This window comes from Mustela nigripes, chromosome 3 (genome assembly GCF_022355385.1).
Source record: "Mustela nigripes isolate SB6536 chromosome 3, MUSNIG.SB6536, whole genome shotgun sequence".
Classification (NCBI taxonomy): Eukaryota; Metazoa; Chordata; class Mammalia; order Carnivora; family Mustelidae; genus Mustela; species Mustela nigripes.
Window position 1 is genome coordinate 9,571,172 of NC_081559.1, and position 22,477 is coordinate 9,593,648.

Sequence of the window (22,477 nt, forward strand, 5' to 3'; positions counted from 1 at the left end):
ATTTAGTTTTCTTCAAACCTCTGGCTAAGTCTCTCTATATTCCTTCCACAGTTCTTTAAGATACCTAATACAAGTTTCTACACAAATAAAAATTACTTCTCCTGCAGAGAACAATCCTGAGTCTTGCTCCAATTCAAGGCTGACTGCTTTTTAAATCAGCTAAGCAGCCATCATCCCAAGACTTCTTTTTGTTATCATCCTCAGAATTCTCATAGCCTTTGCCCCTGTTTTAGATGCCTGTTTGTTTGTTTTTTTTTAACCCCATATCTTTTCTTAGTTTATTCTGTTGTTTGGTGAAATATGTTTAGCAGCATCCTGAGTAAAGGATGCATGTGGGGCAAAGTTTTTTGAGACTCTACTGTATGAAAATGTATTTTTGTCATATTTACTTGTCTATTATAGAATCCTAGATTAAAGTTTTCATTAAATATTTTTAAAGCTTTGCTCCATTGTAGCTTCCAGTGTTGCTGATTCTTTGTATGTGATCTCTTTTCTTGCCGTAGGTTTTTTTTCTTTTTTTTTTAATCCCTGCCATTCTGAAATTTCACAATAATGTGTCTTACTGTGAGTCTTTTTCAGTAATTATGCCAAGTAATTGGTAGGCCCTTTTAATCTAATGACCCTTGTCCTTAACTTCCTAGGGAATTTTATTGTGTTAACCTTTTGCTAACTTCCTCCAAACTATTTCCTTTTCTGGAATTAATATTTTACTTTTTGGATCTTCTAATCTTTTAAAAAATTTTTTGGATTAATGTCCTAATTTTATTTTTTTCTCTATTATTATTCATCTCTGTCTCTTTTTGTTCTATTTTCTCAAAAGCTTTTGCCTATAATGTTTAATCCTTTTACATTTAATTTATTTCAGCTATCACATTAATGGAAAAACTAGTACAATTTAAGTAAGGTATATAGTTTAATTAAGAGGATCGTATTAATGTTCATTCCCTGTACCAGTGCCTTCTAGTCAAAGAATAGTAGGGTGAAGGATATACAGAAACTCAATTATTTCTACAACTTTTCTGTTAATCTGAAAACAGTTCAAAATACAAAGTTAAAAAAAGTTAAAAGGACCAATATGTTTGAGAAAAAATGAAGTGTTTGCCAGGATGTCTGTCTATGCATGACCACTTCTCATTAATTTTCTCTCGAAGAGAATATTAATTATAGTATCTTTGATATTTTCTTCTGTCCCCTGCATTATATGCTTCTTTCTGCTTGTTATGGTCTCTCATTCTGGAGGCCCTCTTCTAATGTGATTGCATGTCCATATTTAAGAAGGATGCTCTAAAATCCCAACGTGAAGTCCTTCATGCATAAATAGGTTTGTCAATGAACTTTACTGTTAGGGATTTCAGAAGACCAGCTAAGTTTTTCTCTTGGTAGAAAGCATGCTGAGGTTGGAATCCTGGATCTCCCACTTACTAGCTCTGCTACTTAGGCAATTTACCTTTCATGCTTAAAGTGGTCAAGTTTAATATTACCAGCAATCAGATATACTGACATCTTGTATCCTTTGAAATGATACACTGAAAAGGGCACATCACTTCTGTGATATTCTTATCCCAAATGCACAACATTTTTTTTTTAAGATTTTATTTGTTTAAAGTAATCTTTACACCCCAAGTGGGGCTTGAACTCCCAACCCTGAGATCAAGAGCTGCATGTGTTACCGACTGAGCCACCTAGGAACCTCCGTATAACTTCTATTTAATCAAGAGAAGATACCAAACTCATATTGATGAATAATCAACAAAATAACTGACTAGTTATTTTTAACTGACTCTTTAAATAACTGACTCTTTAAAAGTGTCAAAGTCATGAAAGACAAGGAAATACTGTAAATTTCACAGATGGGAGGAGAGTAAGGAGAGATTACAAATTAATATAACATGAGGCCTTGGGTTAGATCTTGGAACAGAAAAAGAACATTTGTGGGAAAAACTGGTCTGTAGTTTAGTTAATAGTACTGTACAAATGCTAATTGTTGTTTCTCCTAATTGTTCTATGGTTATATTAGTTGTTAAAATTAGGAGAAGGTGGGCTAGGGGATACATAAACTCTGTATTATTTTTTGAAACTTTAAGTCTAAAGTTATTTAAAAATATATGGTTAAAAAAATAAAGGGACCAGAATGTTTGAAGGAGGGTAATGGATATTTATCAGAACTTTATACATGGATTTCCTCTCATTAATTTTGCTTGAAGGATGGTGAATCCCTTTTGATTTGTAAATTCAAAACAAACCAAGGGTGTTTTTGTTTTGTTATTAAAATTTCTGCTTGTTCTTTTTATTCAATTTTTTTTCTGTATTCTTTTTGAGAGTTACTCTTTTTTTGGTTGGACTTGTCTCTATTCTCTCTAGTGTAGCATTTTATTTTTCATCATTATTTAATCTTTCATGTTATCTTCTGTATTTTGGGAGAATTTTTAAAAATTCTTTCTATATCAAGGATTTGTTTTTATGTAGTAACTACTGGTCCTTTACAGAAAAGAAAAATTTAATTTTTTCCATCATATCAATAGTTTCATACAGTGTTTTCTTACTGGCCAGCAACCATTTCATCCTTCCTGTTTTTCAGTCTGTAATTACTGGAAACATGGGATATGTTTTTACAAGTTTATTTAATTTCTTCTTATATATATGTTCTTAATACATATATCCATATTTATGCTGTTTATCCTTACCTTCAGTGTAATGCCACATGCAAAAATATTTTGATGGGGGGCGCCTGGGTGGCTCAGTGGGTTAAGCCTCCGCCTTCGGCTCAGGTCATGATCTCAGGGTCCTGGATCAAGCTCCACATAGGGCTCTCTGCTCAGAGGGGAGCCTGCTTCCCTCTCTCTCTGCCTGCCTCTCCACCTACTTGTGACTCTATCTCTCTCTCCGTGTCAAATAAATAAATAAAATCTTAAAAATATATTTTCATGGGACCTATACAGTGTATACTTTACTGTTTAGCCTATTCCTAAATGAAGATCTGTCCATGACAATTCTAAAAGATTCGTTAATTCCTGATTCCTCTTACTATCCCCATCCTCTGTTTTATGTTTATAGTTTAAGAAAGAGGCTTGATACACACAGAACCTATGCAATTTCTACTCTCTAGCTCAATGAGCTTTTTTGCTCCTACTGCCAAGTTCTCTATTGAATAAAATAATTTATTCCATAGAATCTGAGACTATCTATAGTTTGACATGTACAATGAATGAAAATTTTTATCCTCTTGTATGCCCAGAACTGCAAGGCACAGAGTTTTCCTGTCTCTGTCCTCCAGAATGCAGTTCTTTACATTTGTTGTCCTCTACTCTGAGGACTTGTTGAATGTGTGGAAATTTTAGTCTCTAAACTGCTTTATAAGAAGTGTTAATGATACTGAAATGAGGAAATGGTTAGGAAGAAGATAGTAGTGGAATGTTTCTGTAAAGTAAAGTGTCTTTGATTTTTAGTTTAAGTGGACACAATGGGTCTCTGAGCTAGAAACAGGACAGGACAAATCCTTTTCTAATTTACTTCTGAATCACAGTGTCCCTCTAAAGGGTAAGATGTAATAGGTAAATAGCTGGGCTTTTCATTCAAGTCCAATTGGTGCTTTAATTAGAAGAAATTCTTTATAGCCTGGAAAGTAGTTAAATATTATTCTGAATATAAAATATTTTCATGAAAGCTATTCTATATTAGAGTTAAAAATGAACATTTAATGTTTTCATTTTTATTTATATTATTTTTTATTTAAACTCAATTAACACACAATGTATTATTGGTTTCAGAGGTAGAGAACAGTGACTCAATAGTCTTATATAATACGCAGTGCTCATGATATCATGTACCCTCCTTGACATCCATCACCCAGTAACTCCATCCCCCAGCCCACTTCCCCTCCAGCAGCCCTCAGTTTATTTTCTGTGATTAAGAATCTTTTATGGTTTGTCTCCCTCTCTAATTGCATCTTGTTTTATATTTTCCCTCTCTTCCCCATGATCCTCTGTTTTGTTTCTTAAATTTCACATATGAGTGAGATCATGTGATAATTGTCTTTCTCTGATTGACTTATTTCACTTAGCATAATACCCTTTAGTTCCATACATGTTGTTGCAAATGGTAAGAGTTCATAAAATGAACATTTAACTTAAAGGCTAACTTCAAATTATAATTTCCCCAGTCTCCAGTATCTCAGTTAATTCTCATAAGAATGAATTTATTAGATACTTGTATTAATGCAAAAATGGAAAAACACTGTAAAACAGAAATAGTTAAGAATTTTCTACTTCTCCCCTTCTTACCTAGGGATTTGATACAGATCTTAAAAGCGTAATAGTTCAAATGCCCAGATACACAGAGATTTTCCTTTTGTTCCTTCCTGTAGTCTAACTCAATGGGCTAATTTTATGATTCTGTGATTTTGCTTTCTTGACTTCAAAACCTAGTTCTATTTAAGATGGGACTCTGCTGAATTAAAAAAAATTGATACTCTAATTAATACCATATTCATGTAGTAGTTTCTACATTGGTCAGCTTTACAATATATGTAGTTGATCTGACAGAATATAGTAGTGTGTACCTTACAGTCAATGAATAGTTTCTGGCAGTCTCTTACAGTAGTTAGACTTGTGCTCTGAGCTCTGAATCAAGTCTCTATTTTATTGATTAGATTTGATGCTTCACGATAGTTTTGGCATCAGAAATTACTTACTCTGGAACATATACAGTTAATACCCTTAAATTATAATCATTAGAGTTTAAAAAATGACACATACTTATAAAAACAACAGGCTCGGTTATCCTAAGGAGTATTTCCACCTTTCTGTTTTAATTCACCAAGGTATTTGGTATCAGGGAAAATCTGCATAGTAAGAACAAAGGCTAATGTTTCAAATATCAGTATTTTGATATTAGTCTACTTTAATGTTTTAGAGAAAAGATCATCTCCTAATGATATAATAGTTATGTATTAAGACTTCTATGTTATAATGCAAATGTACTATAAACAAAAGTAGATAATTTTCCACACAGCGAAACTTGGTATATTAAAGCATTTCCCCATGGTTATATAGTTTTAGAAAACTATAGACGTGATTTTAGAGTTTCTGTCCCTGAGTGGGGTAGCATTTCCTGTTGAGGGCCTTCAAATCACCTAAAAAAGTTATTTAGTATAAAATACATAGGACAGGGTGCCTGGCTGTCTCAGTGGTTTAAGCCTCTGTCTTTGGCTCAGGTCATGATTTCAGGGTCCGGGGATTGAGCCCCACATGGGGCTCTCTGCTCAGCACGGAGCCTGCCCCCCCCCACTCCGCAACTCTCCCCCAAGCCTGCCTCTCTGCTTACTTATGATCTCTGTCAAATAAATTAAAAAAATCTTTAAAAAAATACATAGGACATTGATCTTAAAACAAAAATAAAAACAAAAAGAGGGAATATAAAACTCTATACAATAGCCCTGTGTTCCAGTTTTGACTTTGAAAGTTTATTAAAATTTTTTTCTCATCTCTAACAAAAGAGGACTTGTTTTTTCCCCCTAGCCTCTCTCTCAACATTACATCTCTAAATTAAAAATAAAATGTTAAAATTTCACTCATGTTGAGCCATACATTTTTTCTTATTTCAAAACCACTAAATAGGGATACATTTACAATTGATGGCAATGTTTTTTTCTTTTATAGTGATAAATAATGGTGTGTCTTATAATCCATGATTTTGTAGATTCAATGAAATCTCATGATTGTGAAAGATATGATGGGCTTCAGAGTAAGCTAGTTAAGTATAGTTCATAGCTCTTCAACTCTTCCCTATTTCTTAAATCTTAACTTGGGTAGGACTAAAATATTCCCTAGGATATATCCCATGTGATAACCAGAATTATTATAATGCTTAACGAGACATTAAATTCCAAATTGGAAAAAGTCAGTAATTTTGTTCCCTTTTGGTCTGTGCATGGTAGAGTAAAGATGTGTATCAGGACAGAAGGGGTTGAAGTCCCTTTTAGCGGCCTTTCTCTAGACATCTAGAGGCAGTTTATTGGTTCCAGTCATAAGCTTATATGTACAAAGATATCTATTTATGTCTCTGTTATAATTTATAGTCAACATATGTGTACTTTCTATATGACTAAATTAAAGAGTAAGATAGCAGTTTCTCAGTATAATTTCTGTCATTTGCTACTCATAGATTTAAGAAAATATAGAAAAGTGTTTACTTTTAAACTAGAGGAATTAAACTTTAAATTAAGAATGGGTAGCATTAATGTTATTTGAAAATTTCTCCTCTATTCCAGTAGAGGATGGAAAATTCACTCCATCCTCTACTGGAATTATTCAAGCAGTACAACTTTAATCATTTGTGCTTATATATATGATCTATATAATCAGCAACTGGAAAAACTAGTACTTATTTAATATGGCAAAACTCTTTCAACTATCTTTAGAGAAGTATATTTGGAGAAAATGTTAACATCAGAGGAAGTCCATTTTAGAAGATTTTGATACTATAATAGTTCTCTATAGATAAAGTTTAGGAACACTTGAGGCTGTGACACTAGGTCAAATTATAGTTTTATTTCATTACTGGTAGTAATAGCAGTGAAGGAATGCGGTGAGTGGTAACAGGATGAAGGGATATGGGGGGGCTCCTTAAAGTAGACTATCTTGGTACTGAGTTCCAACACATAAATAAATATGCGTGTGAAATAGTTAATCTCTATCATTTTATTGTAGAGTATGCCTACTTTCTTTACCAAAGTATACCGTAAACAAGATTCATATTACCATCGCAATAGTTAATCAATCTGTGGTTCTTACAGATATAGTCCGTTTCCTCCAAGTAATGACGAAGAGTTTCACTAAGAAACTAGGTCATAAGGGAGTAAGCAGAATTCCCTGCTACACAGCCAAGAGTTGAAATATATTGAATATATACATGGATCTAACTGGATTCCCACTCTTTGGCCTGCATCTGATTTAGGATGCATAAGCACAATTCCCAAACTGAAAGAGTAGATTGTCAACTCGATTTCATCTTCCCATAAATACTATATGCCATTAACCAAACCAAAATCTGAGTATGTGAACTATCGAGGCAAATTCAATGAGCTAAAACGTTGATTTCAGAGTACCAGGGACTGGTAGGGAGAAAAGAATGGTAAGTTATTGCTTGATGGGTACAGATTTTCTTTTTGTGCTAATGCATAAGTGTGGAAACAGTAGTAATGGTTGCACAGCACATGGATGTAATTAATACCACTTAGGTAAACACTTAAAAATGGCAAATTATGTTATATATATTTTATTACAGTAAATAAAACATTTTGACCATGTGTGATTTATAAGTTACGTAAAACTACTGTAAAAATTATAGTTAATTTAGAATTGTACGCTCTTCACATGAAAGAGTTCACTAATTCTGTTCTTCTGATCACAAATGTGATATAAATATCCAAAATTATTTCTTTTTAGAAAATAAATTTGAAAGGCCTGAAACAGGACTGAAAAAATAATTAAAAAATCAGAACAAACTTCTTACTTTAATTGGTTCAGGCTGCATCACAGGTGCAGGCATAGCAATGGCACTTGGAGCATAAACCTGGTGATATGTTGCTTGAACACCATGATCAGAATAAGGCTGTTATAAAAAAAAGAAAAAAACATGTGTTACCTTTTATTTATTAATTCAAAGTTTTTATTCATTGTTGCAATGTACTAGGCATTTTGCTACACAATGGAGGAACACAAATGAAAAACACATTCTATCTTTAATTAATTTATAGATTGACCAGGGACAGTTGAATCGCCAAAATCACTCTAAGTCCAATGAAACATATATAGAAGAAAAGAAAAGAACTACTTGATTTAGCTTAAGAAAACTGGGGAGGCAGTCAGAAAAAGCTTTCTTGTGGAATTGATGCTTGGATTTGAAAAATTAAGGGAAAGAAGGTGGGAATAGTATATGCAAAGACAACTAAGAACACACCTCAGGAGGTGCCTGGGAGGCTCAGTGGGTTAAGTGCCCAACTCCTGATTTCAGTTCAGGTCGTGATCTCAAGATTGTGAGACTGAGCCCCATGTCAGGCTCTGAGCTCAGCACAGAATTTGCTGGTCTTTCTCCTTCTGCTCTTTCCCCTGCTCTCTCTCTCTCAAATAAGTAAGTAAAATCTTAACAACAACAACAATACACCCTCCCATCAAAAGGTATGCAGAAAGAAAAAGCAAATTATGTTCAGGGGGAAAATAAGGCTGGCTTCAAACTTCTTTCTGGCTATACTCAACACCAGAAAAGAGTAGACTAGATGTTCTATAAAGAAATAGTACTGTTAAGAGTTGAATTTGGTTGAAGTTTTAACCTTGAGTATATCAGAATGTGACCTGATTTGTAGACAGGGAATTTGTAGAGTTAATCAACTTAAATATGGTCATTAGGGTAGAAGCTAATCTAGTATGATAACTACTATCCTTACAAAATTGAGAAATTTGGACACAGAGATAGAAAAATAAAGTGAAGACACAGGGAGAAGATGGCCATCTATAAGCTAAGAAGAGAGGTGCGAAACAAATGCTTCCTTCATGGCCCTCAGATGGAATCAAACCTGCCAATATCTTCAACTTCTGGTCTCTAGAACTGTGAGACAATAAATAATTGTCTGTTGTTTAAGCCACCTAGTTTGTGGCACTTTGTGTTGGCAGTATGATGTAGCTATTTTATAGCTAGTGTAATTGTCTTTCAGATTTATAGACAACAATGTTGAACAAAGAGGCATGAAAGAATTCAGAATATAGCACCCACAAGTTTTCTTTAACAAAGAGTACTTTGCAGATTCAGTCGAGCAAATGATGAGTGGAGGGTGAGATGAAAACAGAAATCCTGGTAGAAGTAGTGATAGTAACATTAAGATCCAACTGTGGAAATTATTATTCCAGAACATCATGTTATAAACCTTAGATAATATAATACATTCTAATTGGGAGGTGGGTGCTAATTTTCTAACTTTTTACAACACTGACTTAAAACACACCTTTACAGTTCTTGGCACATAGATGGTAAGGTAAGTAATGGTTTGGGAACATAAAGACACTGAAAATAACATTTATAATTTTTAGTTATTAAGTTATTTTTTTAAGATTTATTTATTTATTTGGTGGGGAAGGGCAGAGGGAGAGAAATTCCAGCAGACTTCTGACTGTGCGCAGAACCCGACGATGTGGGGCCTGATCCCATGACCCTGAGATCATGACCTAGCTGAAATCAAAAGTTGTATGCTTATGGTGCTCTCTGGTGCACTCTGGAAAACAGCATGGAGGTTCCTCAAAATGTTGAAAATAGAGTTACCTTATGATCCAGCAATTGCACTACTGGGTATTTACCTTAAAGATACAAACGTAGTGATCCGAAGGGGCACGTGCACCTGAATGTTTATAGCAGCAATGTCCACAATAGCCAAACTATGGAAAGAACCTAGATGTCCATCAACAGATGAATGGATAAGGAAGATGTGGTATGTATATACAATGGAATACTATGCAGCCATCAAAAGAAATGAAATCTTGCCATTTGCGATGATGTGGATGGAACTAGAGGGTATTATGCTTAGCAAAATAAGTCAATCGGAGAAGGACAACTATACGAGTAAGTGGAGATGCAACATGGGGGGTTTGGGGGGTAGGAAAAGAATAAATGAAACAAGATGGGATTGGGAGGGAGACAAACCAAAAGAGACTCTTAAGGTCACAAAACAAATTGAGGGTGGCCGGGGGGAGGGGTGTAGGGAGAGGGTGGTGGGGTTATAAACATTGGGGAGGGTATGTGCTATGGTGAGTGCTGTGAAGTGTGTAAACCTGGCGATTCACAGACCTGTACCCCTGGGGCTAATAATACATTATATGTTTATAAAAAAATAAAAAAAATTTAAAAAAAAGTTGTATGCTTAACTGACAGAGCCACCCAGGTAGCCCATGAAATACTTTTGATTTACATATTTGAAGAAGAAGTTGTTAAGATTTTTTGAATTTTTATATGCTTTTAATTGACAGACTATTAGTAATAATACAGGTTGACAGGCAAGCCAGAAGAAAGAAAAACATTTGGTGTCTTACTCTTTCAAGGAGATCAAGTCAGAGATTAGCCTAGTACAGTGAACAGTGGTTTTAGAAATTGTTCAGAACTAGTTAGTAAAAAAGTCAAAGATGAAGCATTCTTAGATACCTATAAAAGGGGAAATGCGTGAATAAGTCAAAGAAAAAATGTGCAGCTTCCATGAGGGTCTTAAATATTATTTTAATTTTAATTTTATTTTATTTAAGATTTTATTTATTTATTTGACAGAAAGAAAGAGAGAGACAGAGAGAGAGGGAACACAAGCAGGGGGAGTGGGAGAGGAAGAAGCAGGCTTCCCGCTGAGCAGGCATCCCGATGTGGGGCTCAATCCCAGGACCCTGGGATCATGACCTGAGCGGAAGGCAGACACTTATTGACTGAACCACCCAGGCGCCACTTAAACAAATATTTTTAGAAAAGAAAAAGAAATAAATGTTAAGATGAGACAGTTATAGATAAATTACCTTGAGAGTAATACCTACCTCTGGAACTTCCATCAGAGATAGAGGAGGAGGAACACATCCACCATCTTGTGCAATTTCCACTGGTTGATAAATAACCTCAGAAGGCTGCAGGTATAAGAATGGAGCAGACGAGGCAGGAGACTAAAACAAAACCAGATTTCTAATTCAAATACGATTATTTATTTCAATTAAAACAAATGACTTACCCAACAGATGACAGAAATAATTATTTCATATTTTCCTGAAGTTCTTTACCAGATAGCATAGATGTATCTTGTTACAAATTTCAATTGTGTAGATGTGATTAAAGAACTTTATCACTGGTAAGTATTGAAAGTTCTTAGTGCTTCAGAACTTCTTTTATAAATTCAGAAAATTGTTATATTAAGCTCACTATCAAAGATTGTAATATAATGTACAGTATTTGAGTTGGCATAAACATCTATTCTCAGCTTTGTGACTTCACATGGAAGTGGGAAATGTCATTTAAATAGTCTTTTTGGTGGTATACTATTTGTATCAAAAGTTGAGAGATGATTTATTTACTTAGGAACAGAAAACTGAAGAAAAAAAATGAACTGAAGCAAAATCTGAAGTACAACCGAAGAATGATACATTTTCCCATAACGGTAAAAAGTTATTTTTCATGTTTATATAAGTACTCACTTTTTAAAAGAATGACTTCACTTACATGATCTCATGTGATCTTCACCAAGATCAGGTAAAGAAATTTACAAATGTATGGTATCATTACTTCCACTTTACAAGTGAGGAAGCTAAGAAATAGAGTGATTAAATGAACTGCCAAAGGTATCACAGGTATTAAATAGAAGAGGAGTATCTCAAATCTCGTTCTCCTGACTTTAATATTCATTCAGTTTTCACAAAAACACTATGAAAAAAGTTAATATTTACCTGAGGAACACCCCACTGCCATTGTCCTGGTAGACACTGTGCAGGGGCCTAAAATGAAAACAAAAACCAAAAAAAACCACCCAGATTATAAACAAAGATCAAAACTGGATATCTATGTGCAAAAGAATGAAGCTGGATCCCTAAACCTCAAATTACATACAAAAATTAATTCAAATTGGGTAAAAGGCCTAAATGTAAGAGCAGGAACTATACAATTCTTAGAAGAAAATATGTGTAAATCTTTGTGGGTTTGAATTAGGCAATTAAAAAAATTATGACATGGAAAGCACAAGCAGTAAAGCAACAAAAGAAAAAAGATAAATTGGACTTCATCAAAACTGAAAAACTTTTGTGCCACAAAATAGCACCTGGGATAGAGCCCCACTTTGGGCTCTCTGCTCAGCGGGGAGCCTGCTTACCCCCCACCCCGCCTGCCTGTCTGCCTACTTGAGATTTCTCTCTCTGTCAAATAAATAAATAAAATCTTAAAAAATAGAAAGGCAGAATAATAACCTCTTAAGAAAACATTTTAATAAAAAACTGGAAATAAAATGACTTAAATAGTTTTTAGATAAATGAAATAACTATCTACTTATGAAGTGAGAAATACGAGATAAGTACTAATTGAACCATGCATTACCTGATTTGACTAACAACTGATAAAGCTACCAATCTTAGAATTTATGAAAAGAACAAAGGAAGATTTTCATCAAAGAGGCAGAATGATGAATATATATCTGAAGATAAATACGGGAGATGAAATGATTTTTTGTATTATAAAATAGTTATAAATTGGTACCAAAAAAGATTTTGGTAATATTCCTGAGTAATATTGAGGTAACATACTTCCAATTTTATCATTTGTGTCAAGGAGAACACCAGAGTCAGAGTATAAAATTAAGCTGTTTTACAAACTTTTAAGAATGTATTTGGTATGTTAAATGAGCTATAGTTGTATGTAATCAGTTCAAAAAGGAGGACCTGGACTCAATGGGGAGCAAGCAGAAAGCAGCTCTATTCTTTCTCATCCCGACACTTTAAAAGCACTGTGTTGACCTGTTTTTCCTTGCCCTAGGATTAAAATTAGGACAAATCATTTTTTGGGGGTGTGGCAGATTCCAAATGCTAACTATCTAGATAGGTAGTTTACTGGATTCTTTGGTGATCTCTCTGCTGAGAACTTTTTTTTTTTTTTTAAGACTTTTATTTATTGAGAGAGAGAACAAGTGAGAGCATGAGAGGGGGAGCAGCAGCAGGAGAGGGAGAAGCAGACTTCCTGCTGAGTAGGGAGTCCGACACAAGGTTAGATCCCAGCACCCTGACCTGAGTGGAAGGTGGACACTTAACTGACTGAGCCACGCAGGTGCCCCACACTGCTGAGAACTTCTAACTGCAGTTCTAGCCCTTGATTCTAGAAGTCTACTTCACACAGGTTCTTTCTTTAATGGGATCTCCTTAAAGTTTTTTTGAAAAGGGTCTCTTCTGTGAGATTCACATCTTGCTCTTGGGACACATAAACCTTTGCTTGTTGTGAGTAGAAGTTCAGTACATTCTCACTGCAGTCTTCTCTCCAGGCTCTGCCTCCGGAGACTAGCCCAGCTTCCTCTTTGGACTTTTTAATTAATTAATTTACTCCCCCTGCCGCCAGCTTCCACAAAAATCCAGAGTCTTTCTTTTTGGACTTTTTTTTAGGAGAGGTCAGATCCAAGTACCATCTCACAAATTTCAGGGGACAAACATTAAGTTTTCTCAGTCATTCTCCGATGTCTTCTTTACTTAGTTGTGAAGAAGGGGACATGCTACAGCATTCTAACAACTTCTTGCAATCTTATCCTCCCCTCATGTGTACTCAAGGTGGGCAATTAGCTAAGGATCCCCCAACTAATTTCACAATATTTGGCTTGTCATATTGAAAGATCTGGTACCTAATGTTCTGTTTTTGGGGCCTCTGCTGAAATATGGAGGTAACTTAGGGAAAGTCATGTATTTTAAATATATGTCATTAAGTTACTTTAGTATACATATTTTAAATATATGTCATAAAGTTATTTTCATCTTTAGTAAGTGAAGTAACTTTAGTAACTTTAGTTTTATATTTAGCATAGTAATAGAATTTACAAATTTATTACAAATAAATAATGTAATATAATAATATATGATATACATTAATATATAATAGTAAGTTTAAATCTTAAATACTATTTAAAATTTAAGGGGAGCTTGGGTGGCTCAGTGGGTTAAAGCCTCTGCCTTCGGCTCAGGTCATGATCCCAGAGTCTTGGGATTGAGCCGCGCAGCATCGCATCCGGGCTCTCTGCTCAGCAGGGAGCCTGCTTTCTCCTCCTTCTCTCTCTGCCTGCCTCTCTGCCTACTTGTGATCTGTCGGTCAAATAAATAAATAAAATCTTAAAAAAATAAAATAAAATAAAATTTAAACACCACTGTCCTCCCAAAACCCAGTTTAATATTAAAAAGAATTCCAGTAAACTTAACATTTAATCTGGGTCTATTTTAAAAGTTCAAAAGAAAAAAAAAAAGAAAAATTTCTCTTCCACAATCCCAGAGATAGGAAAGAATGTGATTTTATTTTTGAGTGTAATAGATGAGAGATTGGCAAACTTTTTCTTTAAAGGGCCAGAGGGTAAATATTTTAAGCTTTGCAGACCATAATATCTCTGTTGCAACTACTGAACCCTCCCACTATAGTACAAAAGCAGTCATAGACAGTATGTCAACAGGTATTCTTTGTTTACAAAACACCAAAATGGTCTGGCATTATGGCTCCTTTATCCCCAGTCTCCCACAAGAATTAATGAAGAGTGTGGTTAACTAAAAGAGGCTGCCATAATGTGAACCATAATATATTACTTATTTTAATATGGATTATGTTAAATACAATAGCAAAAAAGTGACATAATGTTAACAATGACATTAAAAAATCAGCCTGTGATTTGGTATGTGTTATCTATATGTTGCTTTGGGAATTGTTTTTAAAAACAATTAAATGTTAGCCAAGGGAGCAAAACCGGCCTCATTACATTTAGTTAAATGAAGAAAACCTGCCATCTTCTTGTATAATATTGTTTAGTTCCCCATAAGAGAAGAAAAAAACCAAGCCCAGCATTGTTATCAAGGCTTAACTATCTTTTTTTAATTACGAGAATATCTACATGAGAAAGAATACAATGAAATTTACTGAAAAAGGACTGAGTATTAAAGAGAATTTTCTTTTTAATTTCATGTTTACCTGGTAGTGATATGCAGGTTGCTGATAAACTGGCTGAGCTACCATCACAGGGGAACTAGATATAGAACGTGACTATAAGAGGGAAAAAAATGAGAGATTATTTTAGGCCTAGGCAAAATTCTTTAAAATAGTTTATTATAAAATTTATCCCAAATTGTTACCTAAACCCAATCAACTTATGATCTATAATTGGAAATGTCATTTTTCTACCTCTTTTTCATATTATTATTACTAATGCAACTTAAGTCTATTAAAATCATCACAGTATTCCCACTTTGGTTTCATTTTCATGGTAATATTAAAAGACAACCACCAGAAAAATTGCTTTCACCCCAAAGATTATGAAAATATAGTTCTAAGAGAATATTTAAAAGAAAATGGCAGCTGGACTTAAGGTGACAGTGCCTATTTCTATCAAGAGACCAGCAGTAGATAATGCTTACACAACACATAACTGAATGATTAATCATATTTGATTTTGCCACTGATTTTCCACTGCTTACAAATAATTAAATCCTGCTCCTTTGTTATATATTTAAGTCAAATACATTATTTATTAAAGCATTGATCAAATCCTATTTTATTAATTTGATATTTAAATGAATTGATCAATAAACTTCAAGTGATTTCTCCCTGTTTGAAGAAAATACACGTAACACTTCATTATTCAAAGTACTAGAGTAAACACCGAAATAGAGTATTTAAAACCAGACCATTAATAAAGCAGGCAAACTGTATTATAAGATAGGTAAAATTAGCTTTAATGATAGCAATTAAGATTCAATTTCTAACATGGGATCTAACTTTACAGTTTTATTTTAATGTTCACTCCTTCCCCTCCATAAAATGAAGAAAAATATCATAGTTTTACACAATTTTCAGACTATAATATGCTAATAAAATTATATCACAGATTAACATTAGAAAAGAATAATGTAATTTACTATGATACTTATTTTCTATTAGTAGATTAAAGGAGAAAAAAATCTCAGCAGATATGGGAAAAATTTATTAAAATTCAATATTTTTTCATGATAAATTCAATACTTTTTAATTTTTAACAAACAGAATATGAAATAATTTCCTAATGGATTTGGGGTAGTAATTCTCAATCAGGTGTGACTTTGTCCCCCAAGGAAACATATGGCAATACTTTTGGTTTTTATAGATGTGGGGAGACTAGGACACTGCTTAAACATCCTACCATGCACAGGATTAGCATTCAAGAACACAGAATCATTTGGCCCAAAATATAATATTGCTGAGGCTGAGAAACCTTGGTTTTGGCTAAGATTATCTACCAAAACCTACAGTGTGTACATAAATATATACACTATATATATAAAGCTTATATAAGTATATATAAAGCTTAATCATGAATCATTGAACTTGTTTCCTTTTTCAAGAACAAGGTCATGTTATCATATAAATACTATGGCAGAGAAAATGTTGGTACAATAACTCAATGGAGAAAAAATGAGAAAAGAACAGAAAGAAACGTAAGTATACTGAATCATAACTGATTATCTCCATGGAAGTTGTGGAGGGTTTCTGATCAAATGTTAACATTTAAAAAAAGTATTATTGCAAACAGGTCACAACCTATTAGGAAGTATGATTTAAAAATACCATCGTAAAAGCAACAAAACCCACAGAGTACCTAAGAATAAATCCAACAAAAGATATACTAAACCATTTTACGGAGAAAGAAAATTTTATAGACAGATGGAAATAAAAGACCTAAATAAATGTTTGTGGATGGTAAAATTCAGTATTATACCCAAATTAATCTACACATTCAATGCAATTCTAATAAAAATCCAACAAATGCTTTTCACAGAATTGAACAAGCTGGATTATAAAATTTATATTTATAAAAGTAAAGACTTAAGGATAGATGAGAGACTCCTAAAGAAAAAAGTGACAGGACTGCCCAGATTTTAGCACTCATTCTAAAGCAATAGGAATTAACATGGAATTGGACAGGGCAAACACACCAGCAGAACAGAATAGAGAGCCCAGAGGAACAACCCTCAAAATGTGGTATTTCATAGAGGATTCCTTTCAAAATAATGAAAGAGGGTGGACTAGTAAACATGAACTCCAGATTTAAGATCTACATGTGAAAAACACCCTATTGTTTAAGGATACCTACATTTGTAATAAAAACCTAAAATGATAGGAAAGATATTATGGTTATATATTCCAAATATGTCTGAAGAGAAAAGGAGGGTAATAAGATGGGGGCAAGGAGACTATACCTGAATTTCTCTTATTTCATTTCTCCTTATTAAAAGAACTTACATAAATATGGCAAAATATTAACATTTATTAAATAAGTGGTAGCTACATGGCTGTTAATTATTATTCATACTTGTCTATGGTTGAAATATTTCAGAAATAAATGTTTTAAAAAATTGATAGAATAGATGGAAACCCTTTTAAGATGAAAATTACTTACAGGCCAAGGTGGTGGGACAGAAGCTACCTCTGGAGTATGAAAATAAGCAACACCATTATGATATGTGTAAGGATATCCAGTTGAAGTTGTTAGATACATTGTTCCAGCTGCTGGCATTATACTGGAACCTAAATAAAGATTAAATAATAATAATTAAAATGTTCAGTTTAACTTTTAAAAAGGTAATTTCTGAACACTTGATACAATTACAGTAAAAATTGAATGTTGCAAATTAAAAATTCCAAATGTTGAAGTATTTTTGAAGTATATATTTTCAAACTCACTATCTTAGAACTTTTATTAGCTTAAAGTGAGGAAAAAGAAATAAATTCAATAAAGAATACTAAAAACTCACCAATTTAGATTTTAATAACAATGTGATCCAACACAAAGCTTAAAAATTTAAATTATTATCAGCAAGGTCATAAGACCTAAGACCTTAAGACCTAAGGTCTTAAGACCTAAGACCTTTTTTTTTTTTTTTAAAAGATTTTATTTATTTATTTGACAGAGAGAGAGATCACAAATAGGCAGAGAGACAGACAGAGAGAGAGAGATGAGGAGAAGCAGGCTCCCTGCTGAGCAGAGAGCCCCATGCGGGACTCGATCCCAGGCCCCTGGGATCATGACCTGAGCCGAAGGTAGAGGCCCAACCCACTGAGCCACCCAGGCGCCCCTAATAAAAAAAAAAAAAAGACCTAAGACCTTAGTTAAGACCTTTATTTGTAAAAGGCCAAAGATGATGAAGGCAGTGAAGTTGGAAAAGGTTCCATACTCTCCTGAAGATATTTTGGTTCCATCCTACAAATTCTTTGGTTCTATTACCACAAGCATTCATTGAGACCATGACTCTTACTTTCCAGCCTCCCTTTGCTACAACTGCTGCTTATTGCAAACATGAACACAAATCTTCATGTGTAGTTCTGGGTCCCCATCTCTTTTATCAGATCAAGTTATATATAAACGCTCCCTCCCCCAAAATAAAAGAAATATTTTTTTGTCAAGAGAACACTTGAAAAATTTATATAAGCCAAGTCAGATTAAGTACTTAAGTACTTAAGCCAAGTCAATTAAGTACTTGACCAGCAAATTTATGTAAATTACTGGAAAAGGCAATCCTCCTTCCATTATACCAGTAATTCTCAAATTTTAACGTACATTAGAATCACCTAGATAGTTTATTAGGATACAAATTCCAGGGCCACATTAGCAGAGATTTAGATTCAATAAGTCTGGGATAGGGCATTTTGAGAGATTCCAATTGAACTGTTACTGGCTGCAAACCACACCGTGAGGAGCACTGGCCTACCACTTTAAGCAACACTACTACTTCTGAGCTTTTATATTTTCACTATATTTCATCTGTATTGTTACTACTTATTTTAGTGATTCTTAATCTCATCCTTTTGAGAATCTGATGAAAATCATGCATCCTTTTCTCAGGGATATACACATTAAAATTTTTTTTGCACAAATTCAGGAGGTTCATGGATTTCCCTTCAAGATACTCAAGGAACCGCAGGTTTATCTGTTACATAAATAAATAAAATTGAGAAAGTACTATTACAAGGCATTGCTGATACAGCCAAAAGGAAAAAAAAAAAAAAACCTGGACCTGTCATATGAAAGTTACCTTCAGGTAGAGAAAATAGTTATTAGTTTATTACATAATTAATTAATTAAATACAATTTTGATAAATAGATTAAGAGGTAGTATAGGGTATTTCACGGGGTAGTATGAACTTTCTAATTATATTTAATTTGTGAAGAAATGATGTTTGGGCTGAGCTTTAAAGAATGATTGGGATGCACCGAGGAGGCTGAGTTGGGTAAGTGTCTGACTGTTGATCTCAGCTCAGGTCTTGATCCCAGGATCATAAGTTCAACCCCACATTGGGCTCCACACCTAATCTTAAAGAAAAAAAAAAAAAAAGATTGGGATGGGAATGGGATGGCAAAGGGTGTTCTAGGCAAAGAAAATAATGTATATCAGGAGTATGGTATGTTCTGGAACTGAAAGAAAGCTAGATGGCTAACGTATAGGAAAAAAAGGAAAGAAGAGCTCAAAATAAGCTAAGAATAATATGAAATATACACTTCTGAAAGATCACTCTGGCTGCCTTGTATATGATGGATCAGAAGGTACAAAAAGTGGATTCAGAAAGACCTGTTAGGGGTGCCTGGGTGGCTCAGTGGGTTAAGCTGCTGCCTTCAGCTCAGGTCATGATCTCAGGGTCCTGGGATCGAGTCCCGCATGGGGCTCTCTGCTCAGCAGGGAGCCTGCTTCCTCCTCTCTCTTTGCCTGCCTCTCTGCCTACTTGTGATCTCTCTCTGTCAAATAAATAAATAAAATCTTTAAAAAAAAAAAAAAAAAAGAAAGACCTGTTAGGAGGCTCATCCAGTAATCAAGGCAAGTGAGGTGGGTAGCTAGGACTAGAATATTGATAATAGAGATGAAACAAGCTATAGATTTGAAAAAAAAACTGAGATAAAAATCCCCCATATCTTATAAGTCTACTTTTTTTTTTTTTTAAAGATTTTATTTATTTTATTTGACACAGAGAGAGATCACAAGTAGGCAGAGAGGCAGGCAGAGACAGAGGGGGAAGCAGGCTCCCTGCTGAGCAGAGGGCCCGATGTGGGGCTCGATCCCAGGACACTGAGATCATGACCTGAGCCGAAGGCAGCGGCTTTAATCCACTGAGCCACCCAGGCGCCCATAAGTCTACTTTTATACTTAAAATTTATTTGCAGAAAAGTATAAAGAGCTTTGGAGTCAACTTGGCCTGGATTTGAAGGCTAATGCAACTATTTGGTTATGTTATTAACCCTATACTTCTCAAATTTACTATTTGAAAGCATTCAGAATGGTGATTTATGTTTTTTTTTTTCTTTAAAGCAATTTACGGGTCATAATATGAACATTACTACTTATACCTACTGCTGGTAATATAGAACTATTACTATATGTTACAGCTTACATCTTGGAACTAATAAGAAGTATTAACCTATTTAGGGCACTCTTCAGTTATCTTCTAAATTAACATAACTAAGTCAAAATTAAACTTGATAACTATTTTTTTAAAAGATTTTATTTATTTGACAGAGAGACACAGAGGGAGAGAGAGAGAGAGCCGGCACAAGCAGGGGGAGTGGAAGAGGGAGAAGCAGGCTCCCTGCTGAGCAGGGATTCCCAATGCAGGATTTGATCCCAGGACCCTGAGATCATAACCTGAGCCAAACGCAATCACTTGACCAACTGAGCCATCCAGGTACCCCATAACTGTTAATTTCTCAGTCAAAAGTAGAACAGTACAAAGGAGCACAGCTATTAATTTGTTAACAGGTATACAATAACAACCTAATGTTTTAAACATCCCAATAGACAGTAGGGCACAGTTAAGGAAGAATAAGAAAATTCAGTTACTGATTTTAGGTATCTCCTTCCAGCTAAAGACGACTATAGAGTTCAGTAAATCTTTGGGTAAAATCTAACTGTAAAGATGCCTAATATAATAGAGGAAGAGTGAGAAAACAAGAAGAGTAGAGTGGACAGCATTACAGAAATTTAAGGAAGGCACAACCGTGCCAATTCTTAAAGCTTTAGGAATTGCTCCTTCATAATTATAACATATCTGGTTGGGCTACAGTACCTACCATTGCAACCAGAGTTTCTGATATTGGTTCTATATTCTTACTTTCAGTATCTTCAATTTCTAATTTTATTTATTTATTTATTTGACAGAAAGAGACAGATCACAAGTAGGCAGAGGCAGGGGGAGAGAAGGTGGGAAGCAGGCTCCCTGCTGAGCAGAGAGCCTGCTGCAGGGCAAGATCCTAGGACCCCGAGATCATGACCTGAGCTGAAGGCAGAGGCTTAAATCACTGAGCCACCCAGGCACCCCTCTTCAATTTCCAATTTTAAATTACTTTTCTAATTAGAAAAGTTTCTAATTAATAATTAGAATAATTATTTTACCAAAATAATTCTAATTACCTTTGCAATTTTAAATTGTATTTTTATGTAGAAGCGTTTTCCTTTAAAGATGTCACTATATGCAATATATGTAAACACCATTGTTTGTGTAAAATTTTCCCTGCACCTCCAAAATCTAACATATATTAATTTTGGTAAGAAATATTCATTTGATCACCAACTTTGCTAAAATAACTTTATTAAATGAAAGAAACATGATATTTTAATTAAGTTCTTCAAAAAAAGTAATATTTCAAAAAAGAACCCATGCAAAAACACTGAAAAATACATTAGTTCTCAATACATACGAGGGATTCCTACTTGTTGTTTTCTTATTGCTGGACCAATGTTCAGTTTCTTATCCTTATAATTAAGTTTTTCAGCCTAAAATAAGAAAAAATTATTTTATTATCTTGGTACTACTATTTTACAAAACCATTAATGAAAAATTAGTGAGAAACAATTTTTAAAATTCAGACTATAACATTTTTTGAAAGCAGCCAGAATACTGGAAAGAACAAAGTCTTTGGATATTTAAAGATCTGGGTTTGAATTTTGGTTCCGATGGTCTGACTCCAGTTCTTTAATTGGAATACAGTCAGTCCTCTATTCATAGATCCCATATTTGGGAATTCACCTATTCATTAAAGTTATTTGTAACCCCCAAAGCAAACTTGTGGCAATTTAAGCAGTTACTAGTGGACATGAGCAGTGAGGTGAAAATTTTGAATTGCCTGACATACACAGTCCCAGGCTGAGGTCAAATAAGGCAACACTCTGTCTCAGCTCTTAAAAAAGAGTCGTTTCATGTTGTTTAGTGCCATTTTTTTTTTGTATTTTTGTATTTTATGTTGGTGATTTTGCTATCTTTTTTTTTTTTTAGTTTTTTTTAAATTTTGCTATTTAAAATGGCCCTCAAGTGTAGTGTTAAAGTGCTGGCTAAGTTCCTAAGCACAAGAAGACTGTCATTTGCCTTGTTGAGAAAATGTTTTAGATAGGCTTAATTCAGACACGAGTTACAGTGCTGTTGGCCAGGAGTTCAATGTTAGTCAATCAACAATATATATTTAACATGATGTCTTTAAACAGAAATACACACAAAACAAAGTTATGTATTCACTGGTTGGTTGGTTAATGTAAACAGAAACTAGTGGGAACTTTGTATTTCTTCTAGGAAGAACAGTCAGTATTTGCTAACTGAATGTTCATGGTGACTTTATAAAACATAACTATTAAAAATAATGATCAGCTGCATGTGATTTAATAAAGTATAATTCGAACTCTATTTTTTCCTAAAAAATAAAATGTAACATTTGTCAGATTTAAAGTTATTACAC

The 22,477-nt window shown here is 34.0% G+C and overlaps 1 protein-coding gene across 1 annotated transcript in view; it reads right to left on the reverse strand.

Annotated features, from left to right (window-relative positions):
• Window positions 1-22,477, reverse strand: part of BOLL (boule homolog, RNA binding protein) — a 48,948-nt gene that overhangs the window by 17,298 nt on the left and 9,173 nt on the right. The window contains 8 exon segments of the mRNA XM_059392632.1: window positions 7,513-7,611; window positions 10,560-10,682; window positions 11,457-11,504; window positions 14,487-14,518; window positions 14,521-14,549; window positions 14,705-14,775; window positions 17,165-17,292; window positions 21,449-21,524. Coding sequence (XP_059248615.1) covers window positions 7,513-7,611; window positions 10,560-10,682; window positions 11,457-11,504; window positions 14,487-14,518; window positions 14,521-14,549; window positions 14,705-14,775; window positions 17,165-17,292; window positions 21,449-21,524 — 606 coding nt within the window.